Source organism: Phycodurus eques, chromosome 4 (assembly GCF_024500275.1).
Source record: "Phycodurus eques isolate BA_2022a chromosome 4, UOR_Pequ_1.1, whole genome shotgun sequence".
Classification (NCBI taxonomy): Eukaryota; Metazoa; Chordata; class Actinopteri; order Syngnathiformes; family Syngnathidae; genus Phycodurus; species Phycodurus eques.
The window spans coordinates 25,002,213-25,017,644 of NC_084528.1; the positions used below are offsets into that span (position 1 = coordinate 25,002,213).

At 40.6% G+C, this 15,432-nt stretch overlaps 1 protein-coding gene across 1 annotated transcript; it reads left to right on the forward strand.

The window, feature by feature from the left end:
• Positions 1-311: 311 nt before the first annotated feature.
• nr1d2a (nuclear receptor subfamily 1, group D, member 2a) lies at positions 312-11,882 on the forward strand. Its single transcript, XM_061674774.1, has 8 exons — positions 312-715; positions 4,526-4,774; positions 4,857-4,945; positions 5,969-6,113; positions 6,698-7,308; positions 9,571-9,756; positions 9,840-10,050; positions 10,896-11,882. The coding sequence occupies exons 1-8, from the start codon at positions 685-687 to the stop codon at positions 11,093-11,095; spliced, it is 1,722 nt and encodes a 573-aa protein (XP_061530758.1). The 5' UTR covers positions 312-684; the 3' UTR covers positions 11,096-11,882.
• The last annotated feature ends 3,550 nt before the right edge of the window (positions 11,883-15,432 follow it).

Genomic DNA, 15,432 nt, shown 5'->3' on the forward strand with positions numbered 1-15,432 from the left:
CTTCAAATTAGATAAAGCCCTTCTATTACGTTATTTTTGTTTCGTTTTAATGTGTCATGTCATGTTTAGAAAAGTAAAAATATGAGCATCAAAAATAAAGCGGTTGGGTGAGGCTGCTGCTGCTACTCCGAAAGCGAGCGTGTGCGCATGCGCGCCTTCCGGGTCGCGTCACGCAGCACGTTGTGTCTGCAACGTGACCGCCGCGTACGCCGCCTCGATTACGTCACTTACCTCACCAAGCTCCGCCCACGCCCGCTGCCCTGAAAGTATGTCACTGGGTTAAAGTGGCTGCAGCGGGGCCGGCCGGAGAGGCGTGGCCGGAGAGGCGTGGCCGGGGGGGGGGAGCGCTCGAGCTCGGTCACATGGCCACGACGGCCAGCCCATGAGCGGACGGACGTCAGCGGAGGAACATTCAGTACTTGTCGCAACTAAAGCCGGAGAAGAAGAAAGAGGAGGAGGAGGGGGGAGGTTCCTGTCTTTATGGTCCCTCCTCTCGTTCTGTATTTTTTTCCGATCCTCCCTCAAGCTCTCCTTACCTCTCATACACAAACCGTGAGTCACCGGAGCGGACCTGGGAAACGACCCGCTGAAACGCACCCGTGTCCCGGTCGTCTCTTCCCTCTGCTTCGGTCTCCAATTTAGCTTCAACTTGTTGTTTTTGTCGCACTTTTCCTCGCTGTCGACATGCCCGAGGACGTCGGATCAGCCAAACCTGGTAAGTAGACGAAAAACTAAAATAAAATGTCATGTAATTTTTTATATTATGTGTAAAAATGTCCGGCAGGTGCCTTGTTAAGTCCTGCGTTTATCAACTTCACCTTAAAACAAGCTTTTATTGTGTTTTATTCGAGAATTATTGAGGCTGTCAGCACAGCTCGAATAAATGTCGTGCTAGAAATGTGTTTTTAAAGCCGAGACGTTGAAAACAAAGCTTGAAATGGTTTCCAAATGTGTTCCTCTAGGGGTTGCACGATGTTAAAAGTCGAGTTTATTCACGTTTTGCGTGTTAAAAATTGGCCTTCGGACTTGACACAAGCTTGTTCCACTTCCTCGACCTAAAAACATTTTTTTTAAAGTCTTGACGTTTGCAAGAGGGCTTTAAATGGATATTATGTTATCCACCAGGGTGTTAAAAGTCGCTGAAATAAGCGTTTTGGGTGTTTAAATGTAGGTTAGGAGTGCCTGTGCGCTGTCGCTTCATTCAATTGCACTTGACAACAACAATCCACTTCCCTCGACCAAAAATAAATTTTTAAAGCCTCGCCCTTTAACAGGGGGCTTTAAAATGCTTCGTATGTGTGCCGGCAGGGCTTTCACGGTGATAAACATCGAGTCTACCCGCGTTTTCGGTGCCTAAAAGTGAGTTAGGAGCCCGTCGCTTCCTTCACTTTCCACTTGACACAACAACCGTGTTCCACTTCTCGGCCGGGCTCACATGGACACGGCAGCCTCGCCATGTGCCTCTGTGTACACGCGTTTGTGTAGCTGTACCCTGATTGGTCGGCGGTCGGACGGAGGGCGTGGCGTAGTTTCCACTCGTCTCGGCCGTCCTGCGCTCCCATTGGCTGGCGGCGGACCCGTGACGTGGCGCCCTGCATAATCTGGAATGTGGACACGAGTGCGAGGTACACGTGAGTCCGGATGACCCACATTCTCGGCGGCTCGGCGGACACCCGCAGCCGGGACGCGCGACACGTGTGCGTGGGACCAGAAACACGGCAGTCACGGTGCACGTTAGGTAATCACTTAGGCGGACTCCAACAAGAATGAAATACGCTCATTAGCACTTCATTTGAATCACTCACCGTCTCCAAGTGTGCAACCGCCTGGCATTTAAAAGGCTAATGGGCATTAAATGCATATTCTAAAATGACTGCTGGCCTTTTTAGTTTTTTGTTTTAATTTTTATTTCTTTATTCACAAAATTCTCCACCAAAATCATCAAAACGAATACTTAAACCATGTCATAAAGGTCCATTCAAATGTTGAGAAGATGCTTGAATCATGTCATAACAGAAAATTAAAAAATTCTATAAAAATAATAATTTAGCAATGTCTTAAGTGGTCGCTAAAAATGTTGACTCCATTGTTTCCATTAATAATTTTTTAAAAATTCTTAAATCATGCGAAAAAAGTCAGAAGTTGAAGTCAAAATTCACTACCAAATATAAAAATTAGGAATTGGCGAGTATCAATATCAGGCCGATACTGGCCTTATTTCAAGGTATCGGGTACTTCTGAAGGCTGCCGATAATAGCAACCGATGCTTTAGGCAAAACCACCTGACATCAAATAAGTTCAGCACGCTTTACAGAGCGCTACACTGGGGAGAGAAGGTCTCTGTTCACAATTATTTGTCAATATGTTCATTTTATTTTATGTATCAAAATTACTAGTGGTATCGGTACTCAGTCTCAGTGAGTACTCAATAGTGAATACTCACTCGTACGAGTATCAGTCTGAAAAATGTGGTATCGAACATCCCTAATAATAATGTAAATGTCATTAAAACTGTTGATGCAGTAATTTACAATTAAAGAAATGTTCTTTCGTCAAAGTAAGAATTTGATGTCAGAAAAATAATCATTTAATCATGTCATAAAAGGTCTTTAAAAATTCCTGCCATAATTTACACTTTAAAAAAAAAAGAGACTTTAATCACGTCATAACTCAGAATTTCATGTCAAAATTCACCACCAAATCTGGGTAAGGTATCCTTCAACACTGTCTCAAAAAGATTTTTTTGTTTATGCTACAATTTACAATCAAGAAAACCTTGAATCATGTCATATAAGCCATAAACTGTCGCACCAAAATTCACCACCACTTCCCGAAAAAGAATCCTTTAACCATGTCATTAAAAGTCATTCAAAATTCATCCCATAATTTAAATGGACTGCATTTATATAGCGCTTTAGCTGCACCATCACAGTGCCAAAAGCACTTTACAAAGCTTCACATACCAATGGGTGACTGCTGCCATGCAAGGCGCTGCCAGGCCTACTGGGAGCAAATTGGTTCATTGTCTTGCTCAAGGAGACGCGATTCGCACCAATGGTCACTGGACGACCCGCTCTACCTACTGAGCCACAGCTGCCAATTTACACCAAAATCCGCCAAAATAATATTTGAAAAAATTCACAAAAAAGTATGCCAGCATTCACAACAACAAACACATCTTAAATCATGCCATAAAAAGTCCTTTAAAAATGTCCCAAATTCCCCACCAAATCCACAGAAACAATTCTTGAGCCCTGTCATGGAAAAATAATCCAACAAAAATAACCACCCTCCATTTCTGTCTTCATCTTTGTTTGAATCATGCTCTAAAAATCATTTTTGGCTTTCCTGGTTGTTGCCAAACTCGTCCTTTGTGTGGGTGGGTGTGGGTGGGTGTTTATGCGGTGCGTGTGTCTGTGTGCTTTTTGACATCTTTAGCGATTGTGTTGCTTCACTGCTTTAGTGACCTGGTCTGAACATACTGCCAGCTTCCGTGCAATGCATTCATTCACATGGATACATGCACATGGCTTCTTATGTAACACTTGTTATCCAACCAGCAGGCTTGATGTGATAAAGCAGGTCACACACATACGCACACACACTTCCTATGAGACCCAAGCGCTTATCAAGACCTTTAAAAATAAAAGGTACCAGCAGGAAAAGCTAATGTATGAATTTGAATGGATGCTAAAAAGTCAAACAATTAAATTTGCAGCTTTTGCTGGCTTTGCACCAGGCTGTAGTAGATTCCAGTCGAAACAAAAATAATCTTTGATCTATGTTATAAAAAGTTACAAATATGTGATGTCAAAATTTAGGAACAACTCCGCTTGTTACCCAAACATCATCCTTCTAACATGCCATACAATTTTGATTCCAAAATTCACAATCAAATTGAAAGAGTCATTCGACCACTTACAAAGTCATAAAAAATATGCCAACATTTACAACAACATCCAAAATCCTCCCTCTACTGTGTCAACAATGCTATAATTCACAACCAAATCCTAAAAGCATACTGTACGAATGTCTTCATAGCTTGTGCAAAAACGTACAAACAAATAAAAAAACTTGGAAACAAGTCATGGAATGTCATCAAAATTTGATACAAAAAAAATTCACCACCCAAAAAAAATCCTGCTTCAAATATGCACAAAATCACAATTTAATCATTATTGAATAAGTCATTATAGTTTCTGATACCGACATTAATTACATTTTAAAAGGTCACCCTCCAACATGCCCAAAATATTGATGGCCAAAATTCACACCCAAACCTCCCCCCAAAATCACCTCATAAATTTGATCCTGAAATTTAAAGTCAAATCTAAAGGGAAATCTTGCCATTCAAGGTTTAATGCTGAAATTTACCAAAGGAATCTCCATTAAATCATGTCATAAAATGCTTGATGCCAAAATTCACCACCAAAGATCCCCCTGTAACCAGTCAAAAACATGCACCAGCCATATGATCCATATGTTTTCCACCTTTCAGTAACACCTCCCTATCTCCTCCCCTCAGGCGGAGTGATCGCCTACATCTCGTCGGGCGCCGCCTCCAGCCCCGAATCATGTATGAACACCAGTCCCAGCGGCAGAGTGGGGGGCAGCTTCCTTTCCACGTCGCCCACCCCTCCTCGCCCCTCGCTGCCCAGCCGGGCGGTGGGCATGGTGGTGGATATAGCGCCGCCTACCAAGAGCGGGCCCAGAGGGGGCAACGGCGTGGAGAAGGCCGGACGCTCGTCCACCTCCGCCAAGAGCAGCATTACCAGTAAGTCGAGTCTGGCCGAATGCCTTCGTAATATCTCGTATATTAATGTATCCTGTAACATTTACTTTATTTGTGTGCTTAGAAATCAATGGAATGGTGCTTCTGTGTAAAGTGTGCGGAGACGTCGCCTCAGGCTTCCATTACGGCGTTCACGCATGCGAAGGCTGCAAGGTGAGAAATTGAACCGACATTCACCTGGAACCATGTTAAAATCATGCCAAAATTCACAACAACTCTATTAAAAATCTTTTAAGCTTGTCGTAAAACAGCCTTCAATATTCTTGTGCCAAAATTAACAACAAGTCCCAAAAAATTATCTTGAGATGTCATGATTTTAGGGGGGGGGGTGACAAAATTCACAGTCAAGTAAAAAAAAAACAATTATTTTAAATCATGTCATAAAAAGTCATGAAAAAATATGTGCCAAAATTTGCAACTAAATTCAAAATAACATCATTCAACCATGTCATAGAAATGAACAACCAAATAAATAAATTAAAAAAACATCCTTCAACCATGCCATTAAAAAATAATGGCAATATTCAAAACCAATTAAAAAACATTCAATCGTGTCGTAATAAAAAAATCAAAACAAAATAAATAATTCTTCAATCATGTCATAAAAATTAAGCACAAATTCCCCCCCCCCCCAAAAAAAAATTTCACCTGCCGTATTTCACAAAAAATTACAACCATCCCTCCAAAAAAAATCATCCTTCAACATTCTCATCCAATTTTAAAAACATCCTCTATCTAGTTTTGATATAGAAAAGTTAAAGCCAAAACGTACAACTTATTCCCAAAAATTGTCCTTCTATTATGTGATGAAAAATCACAAGCATATGAAAAAAATCATTCTTGAATGATGCTATAAAAATAATGCAAACATTCATAACCTGTTAAAAAAGAACATTCAATTTAAATGAAAGTCAAAATTCACAACTTAACACCCCCCCCAAAAATCAGAATTCAATAATGACATTAAAATTATGCCAAAATTAAATGTAAAAATAATCGTTCTTCAACCTATCAAAATATTTTGATGCCAAAATTCTGAACCAAATTTATATTTAAAAAAAAAGAGAGAGAAATTACCCTTGAATCACACCTTACATTTTTGATCCCCAAAGAAAGAAAGTGAAGAAGTGATGTCACAAAAATGTTGACTTTGGTGTGGTGTTGTGCTTTGCGCAGGGCTTCTTCCGCAGGAGCATCCAGCAGAACATTCAGTACAAGAAGTGCCTCAAGATGGAGAACTGCACCATCATGAGGATCAACAGGAACCGATGCCAGCAGTGTCGCTTCAAGAAGTGCTTGGCCGTCGGGATGTCCAGAGATGGTCAGTAGCCCGCCCACACAGCTCCCACATCTTTTATATGCAAAATACACTCCATGGGTGAGTTAGGCAGCAGCAGGATTAAAACAAATAATAATAGCTGGGATAGGCTCCAGCACTCCCGCGACCCTTGTGAGGATAAGCGGCTCAGAAAATGGATGGTTGGATGGATGATGAGGTGGAAGACACTGTAGTAATGTAGCTTGGCCACTAGACAAAACCACAGTCGAACTTGAAAAATCTTCCTGGGGGGGAAAAAACATGATAAATAATGCACAATATGTACATTTAAAAAAGATAAAAACATGTAAAATAACTAAATTATTTTATACTGTTTTTGATATATGCATGTATAACATTTATTTATTTATTTTTAAGATGCATATTCATAATAAAGGGGAAAAGCGAAATTCTAATGCGTCATATAAGATTGTAGAACAGGAATGCGAAAAAGAATTCTAAATGTGTATGTTGTAAAAAATGATAGAAATGGATTATCATTTTATACATATAATATTTACATTTTAAGATGCATAATCAAACTAAAGAGAGAAAACTCTAACGATGTCATCATTGTACATCCTCAGCCGTGCGATTCGGCCGCATCCCCAAGCGTGAGAAGCAGCGGATGCTCCTTGAGATGCAGAACGCCATGAACAACATGATGAGCAACAACAGCCAGCTGCACAGTATGCTGCACGGCCACCAGAGCCCGCCACTGCCCAACGACACCAGCCCCTCGCCTTCGTCGTCCAACTCTTCCTCCTCTTCTTCGTCGTCTTCCTCCTCGGAGTCACCATCCTGCTCCAACCCCTCGTCCCCGCAGTGCCCCCTGCGGGACGCCGAGTCCGTGGTCTCCATGGACACCAACTCCAGCTCATCCTCGTCCTGCGGGTCCGACAGCGGCGAGGACGACGTGGCCGTCGTCAGGCAGGCGGAGACGGCGATGTCACAGTCGTCCGCCGCGTCGGCGGAAAGCGGCTCGGACGTCCGCGTGGAGGCGGCGCAGCGGAGCTGGAACCGCTGGAACGACAACGGCAGCGACGACAATGACGTGGCCGTTTCAGGATACCGGGACGCACCGCACACGTACGCGCACTTTAACCAGCACACGCAACAGCAGCAGCTCGGCGGCGCCACCGCTTGTCCGATGGACACGCAGCAGCCACGGGTCTACCCCAACAACAGAGCGCACCTGGTGAGTCCACCAACGTCAGACCACTTACAAATGATATATTTTTAGGAGTATTACGACAGCTATTTTTCACTCTCTCCTCCTTCCACATTTTTCCATCAATTTAAACCATTTCAACTTGAAACTCTTCAGCTCATTCAGAACATTTTTGGAACTATTGATCACGTTCCCTAAATTCCAACATTTTCACCATGAAATTCCCAAATTATGAGAGACTTTCCATTCTGACCTCCTCCTTCCACATTTCTCCACAAATAATATTCACCTAATTAAGAACGTCTTGGGAACCGTTTTCCTCATTCACAAAATTCTTACTTTTCCCCCCAATTCCACATTTTTCCATGTAAATGATTCCCATTGAAATGAATTGTGACGTGTTCCAAATTACCTCCTTCCGCATTTCTCAATCGATTCCAACCTTCATTGAAATTGTTCAACCCATTCAGGATATTTTTCAAACTACCGTATTTTCACGACCATAAAGCGCACTGAAAAGTCTTAAATTTTCTCCAAAATGGACGGCGCTCCTTATAATGTGGCACGCCTTATGTGTGCACCGAGTTCCAAAATCTGTAAATGTTGTTGTGACTTTGAGCGCTCCACTTGACTGACTGGGAGCATTTCCTGCCGTCACGCTGCTTATATAGAGGAAAGGCGGACGTGACTGAGGATAGCATGCGGACGTTAAAGGGGGAGGGTGCACGTGACAGAGGACGCAAAAGGCACGCCCCCAGTAGGTATATAGCGCCGGTATGTGCATTGTGCAAAACAACATCGGTTTGGCTAAGAACCCCCGAAAATGGCACCTACGTAGAGACACTCTTACGAAGCACAGTTTAAACTGCAAGCTATCAGTTACGTGGAGGAACATGGGAATCGAGCAGCCGCGAGAGAATTCAAGATCAACGAATCCATGGTTCGCAAGTGGAGGAAGCAGGAAAACGAGCTTCGCCAAGTCAAGAAGACGAAGCTGAGTTTCCGCAGAAACAAGGCGAGGTGGCCCGAGTTGGAAGACTGACTCGAGCAACGGATTAATGATCAAAGAACAGCCGGGAGAAGCGTCTCTACAGTCACCATTCGACTGAGTGCAATAACGCTTGCAGAAGAAATAAAAATCTAACATTTTGCTTTCGTTTTATGAAACGGCGCCATCTATCCATCTATCGCCGGGCGAGTTACGTCACCTTATGTGAATGGATTGTGGATGCCTGGGCTAAGGTATCTGCTTTGACTCTTGTCCGAGCTTTCGCGAAAGCCGGCATCATTGCTGAACAGCCCCCCGGCAACTAGACTGACTCCGACAATCACGAGAGGGAACCCGGCGTGCTTGATGGAGAACTTGCCCAGCTGTTCATTTCGGATACAGAAGATGAGGACTTTGATGGATTTGTGAATGAGGATTGATAAAAAAAATAACGAGAGTACATTGTTAAATACTTCAATAAAGTACAACCGAACTTGGTTTTGCTTGCGTATGTTTTAGCGTGCATGCATGCTACTGTATGTTTTAAGCTAGCGTATGTTTTACCATGCCTGCGCCCAATAATACGGTGCGCCTTATGTATGTGTTAAATACAGAAATAGACCCCGTAACTGAGACTTTTAATACGGTGCGCCTTATGGTCGTGAAAATACGGTACTTTTCATATTCCCCAAATGCCCACATTTTTCATTATTCCAAAATTTCTTTAGCAAAATTCACAAATCATAGCTGACATTTGACATATTGTCGTCGTCCTTCCACATTTGTCAACCACATTAATTCCCATTGAAATGGAGAGGTATTGCAAATGTTATCTCCTTCCACATACATTCATTCCAATTTGAAACTCTTCAGCTCATTGAGGAAATTTTGGGCCTGCAATTTTTCACGTTCCCCAAATCCCCACATTTTGCAATATTCAAAATGTTCACTAACCAAGATAATCAAATCAATGCAACGATTTTACATATTCACGTCCTACTCCTACATTTCTCAACCAATTAAAGCCATTCAAACCTTAAACAGTTTAGCTAATAATACAAAACTATCACATTCCCCAATTAAGTACCTTTTCCCTATAATATTCCCAAGCTAAGAGCTATGTTACATGTTGAGCTCCTCCTTCCACATTTCTCCGCCAATCCAAACCATTTCAACGTCCTGTCTGACATTCTGCATTTCAACAATTCAATTCATTGCACAGCATTTGAGCTCAGAGTCAGCATTCCTACCCAAATTGCACTGCGTAGTTGTTCAAGAAAATGTTGCTTCGTCCTGGCCAGGTGTGTCCCATGAACACGTCACCCTACGTGGACCCCAGCAAGCCCAGCCAGGAAATCTGGGAGGAATTCTCCATGAGCTTCACGCCCGCCGTGCGCGAGGTGGTGGAGTTCGCCAAGAGGATCCCGGGCTTCAAAGACCTCCCCGAGCACGACCAAGTGGGGCTGCTCAAGGCCGGGACGTTCGAGGTATGTGAACGTAATGACGTCAACGTCGTTGTGAAAAATGTCTGCGCGCCAGCCGTACTCACCGTGTGCGTTTGTGGCGTTAGGTGTTGATGGTGCGCTTCGCGTCGCTGTTCAACATGGCGGAGCGCACGGTGACCTTCCTGAGCGGCAAGCACTACAGCCTGGACACGCTGCGAGCGCTCGGGGCCGGAGAACTGCTGGCGTCCATGTGCGACTTCAGCGAGAAGCTCACCGCGCTCAGGCTCGACCGCGATGAGATGAGCCTCTTCACCGCTGTCGTCCTCGTCTCCGCCGGTAACGACAACGAAAATTATGCAAACACATCAACGCATTGCTACAACACTCGAAATTTCACCCCCCCAAATATGACCAAAAAAACAAAAACTTTGAGAGACAGAAAAATCACTAAATGCACTCAAACTGTAAACAAAATACAATCAGATGAGTCATGAATTTTTTTTATAATAGTCACATTTTAAAAATGGGGGAAAAAAGTAGTAACCTGATCAGAAAAGTCTCACTTTAGGGGGGGAAAAGCCATAGTATAAAAACTATGCGAAGAACAATGTCTTTTTTTTTTTTTTTTTTAATCCCCCAAAAATGTAATATGACAATCATATTTTTCTAGAAAAAAATGTAATCTAACAAGAATTGTCAGTCTATTATTGAGAAAAAAACCCTACGAAGATTAAGTTTAAAAAAAAAATAATATAAGAATATATATATTCTATATCTATCTAACTATAGCTTTTTTTTTTTTTTTTTTTTAACCAAAAAGTCATAGTTTTACAAGAATAGACACATTTTTCAAATAAAGAAAGTGTTAAAAAAAAAAAAAAAAAGTCATGTTCTAACAATAGTAATATATATTTAGAAAAGTTGTAATATTACAAGAATGTCATTTTTGGATATTTTTTTCCTCATTCTTTAGGAAAAAAAATCTAATTTTACAAAAATAAAGCCATATTTTTTGCAACTTTTTAGTAACATTATGTCTGTCAAATGACAACTTTTTGGGTGAAAACCTAGTCACATTTTGCTGTAAAATAGGGCCTTTTTAAGAGAAGGAAGTCAAATTGTTTTTTTTCCCCCATGAAAAGTAAGGAGTTGATTGATACCCCCCCCGGTTCTGTGTCTAGACCGTTCAGGCCTGCAGGACTTGCCGGCGGTGGAGGCGCTGCAGGATCAGCTGATCCGGGCGCTGCGCCAGCTGCTCATGCAGAAACACGGCGACGAGGCGGCCACCACCTTCACCAAACTGCTGCTCAAGCTGCCCGAGCTGCGATCGCTCAACAACATGCACTCGGAGGAGCTGCTCTCATTCAAGGTGCACCCCTGATCGTCATCGTCATGATGATGATGACGACGATAGACACGCACCCAGACAGACCAATCCTTATGTACTCAAAGACGAGAAGAAGTTGTACTGTATTTGTGGAGAGGATTGTTGCGAACCAACACGGAGGCACTTGAAAACTTGACCGGCTTTATGCAAATGATGCGATTTTTGTATTTGTTTCCTTTCGGAAGCCATTTTGATGCATGTTGATAGCGACAAAAAGCTAATGTGACCAATGTGCTGCTAATGCTAATGCATGGCTAAACGTGCTCGTGGCCACTTCCTCCTCCTCTCTGCAGACTGTATGTGTGTGTGTGTGTGTGTGTGTGTGTTTAGTATAAGTGTTCTTGTTCTTGTTGTGCTATTTTTATTTTATTTTTTAAGCCGCCTCCTCCCTTAAGCGCACCGCCTGAAGATTTCCGGAACATTCGCACACATTAGCCTGAATCTACCTGAACCTGCGCACGGTGCTGTGTGGTGCCAGCTGGAGGCCCAAATGTCATCATGTTTTTTTTTTTTTTTTTTTTTTTTTTTTTTTTTCTAACGTTCCACTTTTTTCTTTGTATGATTTTTTTTTTTTGTTTGTTTGTTTTTCAATCAAACGTGTTTCATGCACGGCACTGAACATGGAAAAAAAAAAAAAGTGTCGTCCATCTTTTTGTTTCTTGTACTTGGCAACACTGTCAATTGTAAATAACTATACATATAAATATATATAAATATATAAATATCTCTTGAACATAGACAAATATGTATAGTATAAATGAATAAATATGGGAGAAGAAAATGAGCTGTGTGTGTTGTTCATGAGACACATGAGGAGTCCACAAGATGGTGCCCATTGACCACATTTTAATTTAGTTCTCATGTTACAACTTTGTTTCCTCGGGGGACAAGATACATTCTTTATTTTAGAAAAAAAAAAAAAATTTCTTCATGAAAATAGGCATTTATTCTAGAATTTAAAAGAATCTAGAGGAAATACTTTTGTTCAAAAAGAAGAAAAAAAGGTTTTGTCCAAATCAATACTTTGGGGAGAACAACACAAATGTGCCTTTTTCTCATAGAGAAAAAATAAATAAAAATTTTTAAGTTTTTTTTTTTTTTAAGACTAATCTTGTAATATTTTATTTGGGGAAAACTACAATCTTTTTTCATCATAAACATATGCCTTTATCCTTATGAGAATATTTCCCTCCCTGAACAATACACAAAAACGTGATTTTGTTCTTGAAGAAATAAAAAAAAAAAAAACTTTATTGTGGCAATAAACTTTAGTAAAACAATACTTACAAATCTGACTTTACCCTTGGAAACAAGTTTAAAAAAAAAACAGATTACAGTATACTGTAATCCTTCTTTCCAGGGTGCCCCTAATACATGAAGGCATAAAATATATCTACTGTGTAATTAATATAATTGACCTTTAAGATGGGAAAGGAAATGTTTCCAGCAAGCCAAATCTAATTTAACTCATCTTCTCTGTCATGATGAAAAACCAGCATAAACGTCATAAAATCCACATTCAAAATAACGATTGAGATTGACACGGTCACAAATTAGTCATTTAATAATAATATTAAAGTGTTTATTACTATTCTGCTTCCAATATTTTGTCACGACAGAGGGAAAACAAGCATAAAAGTCAAGGTGGACTTTGGAGGAATGTTTGGGATGCAACTTTGGTCCTTTGGGGCCTGGAATGTTCTGGAATGGAAGAAGAGATGCAGGAATGTTTCACACGTTTGTCCTCTGGATGACCTAACACACACACTCAGACACACACACACACACACGCACAATGGGGTTGGACACACAGGGAGTACTTAGCCTCCTTAAAGTGGGAGTTTCACCAGCAGCATTGAGGAGGATCAACACCATTTTTGAAAATTCAGCCCCCGAAGCTGGGTTCTCCTTGGAAACGTGAAATCTCGTAGGCATGCCTGTCATGGGTAGACCCACAAAAAGTCTCCCAAAGGCAAGACCCAAAATCAACATGAAGTGGCCATTTTAGTGTCAATTTGGCCATTTCCAGGGGTCCTTCAAATTATTTGAAAATCCAGCTCCCAAAACCAGTTTTACTTAGCAGCATGAAATTTAGTCCGCATGTCTATTTTTAGTACACTCACAAAAAAGTCTCAAGATGCCATGCCTGAAAAGACACATGAAGGCTGCCATTTTGCTTAGGGTCACTTTGGCCATTTTCAGGGGTCCTTCAAATTGTTTGAAAATTCAGTCCATGAAGTCCCCCATTTTGGCTTGAAGCGACCATGTTAGTACCACTTTGTTCATTTCCAAGCGTAGAACACATTTAAAAAGATGAGCCACTTTAATTAAGTTGCATCAGATTTAAATTTGTCTCTGTCTCTGCTACCCTTGGGTCAAATTCTTCATAACTTTAATTTTGACTATCATAGCTATGCAGATGATACACAGTTATATCCAGCAGTGTCTCCAGGTGACTACAGTTCAACTGAGGTGTCTAAAACAGATAAATAACTGAGGTGTCTAAAACAGATAAATAACTGGATGAGCCCAAAAAAAAATTCAATTAAACCACAACAAAACTGAGATAATTGTGTTTGGCAATAAAGAAAAGAGGATTGCTGTTAGTAAATACCTGGAGTCACTCTCTTTAAAAACCAAAGACCAAGTCCGAAACCTTGGTGTTCTGATAGATTCCGACCTGACTTTCAACAGTCATATCATATCAATTACTAAAACTGCCTTCTACCATCTGAAGAACATATCCAGAGTGAAGGCTTGCATGTGTCAAGCAGACCAGGAGAAGATCATCAATGCTTGTATCTCAAGTAGACTTGACTATTGTAATGGTCTTCTGACTGGACTCCCCAAAAAGAGCATTCAACAGCTGCAGCTCATTTAGAATGCTGCAGCTCAGGGTCTGACTAGAACAAAGAGGTCGAAGCATATTACTCCAATTCTAAAGTCTTTACACTGGCTTCCAGTCAGCTTTAGAATATATTTTAAAGTTCTGCTACTGGTCTGGAAATCACGAAACGATTTAGGTCCTGAATACATGAAAGAAATGCTAATGGAATATAAAACCAGTAGGGCTCTGAGATCGACAGACTCGGGTCAAATAGTGGAGCACAAGAGTCCAAAGCAAACATGGTGAAGCAGCATTTAGCTATTATGCTGCACACAAATGGAATAAGTTGCCAACAGAAGTGACGTCAGCACCAAGTGTGCATGTTTTTAAGTGCAGGTTAAAAACTTTTCTTTTTCCCCATGCTTTTTAGAGCATTTCCACTTTTAAACGATATTTCTTGGTCTGTACGCTGTTTTAATTGTATTGTCATTTTTTTTTCTGTTTTAAATGGTTTTTCTTTGTTTTTAAATGCTTTTCATCATGTAAAGCACATTGAGTTACCTTTTTTTTATGAAATGCACAATATAAATACATTTGCTTTGCTTTGCTCATCACGAGTGCAAATATTTCTCAGTTAAAGTCAAAGCATGAGGAAAAAGGAGACATCGTGGATGAAGACCAACGAGGCGTGCTATTGGTCGTGTAAAAAGGCCACATGCTTTCCATCCTCCACTGGCCTTTGTGTGACAAAGATGTCCTCATTTTATTTTATTTCACATAATGATGATGGATTGAGGAATGATTCTTCACCGCATGTGGAAAGTTGTGATGTTTCATAAGCTCCAATCCAAAGGTGACCCCAGGTGCTCTTCCTGACTAACAACAAAATCATGACCTCAAATTTTGTTTTAAATCAGAGAAAAAAAGCATAACCTTATGAGAAGTAAGTCATATTTTTTTAAGAAAAAACAAATCTAAATTTATGAGACTAAAGTAATATTTTTTTGAGAATTATTTTTGTTGAATTTTACAACTAAAACTCATAACATTACAAGATTACACTTTGATGAAGAGGCTTTTTCATCGTAAGAATGGCATGAAATAAGTCTTTGTTTTATGAAAAAAGTCAACATTTTTACATAGTCACATAATTAGACTAAAACATTTAGTTAGAGAGTAGTCAAAATCTTCATAAAAATATGACTAAAAACTTTGGAAAAAACGAAAAAAATATTTGTTGCGAACAAAGTCTTATTTTTAGAAAATCGTTTTTTCATATCTTCATAGAGAAAAGGGCAATCTTGCGAGAATGGAGTCATTTTATGTTTCAAGAACAAGTCGTAATATAATGAAATAAAGTCCACGTTTATTTCATGAAACAAATCGTAAGACAACAGGCTAAAGTCATATTTTTCTGGGAAAAAGTATTTTTCCTTGAAAACTATTTTGTTAAAAAGTTTCCCCCCCCCCCAATAACCTCGCGCCTTTTTTCCTTATTTTAGTT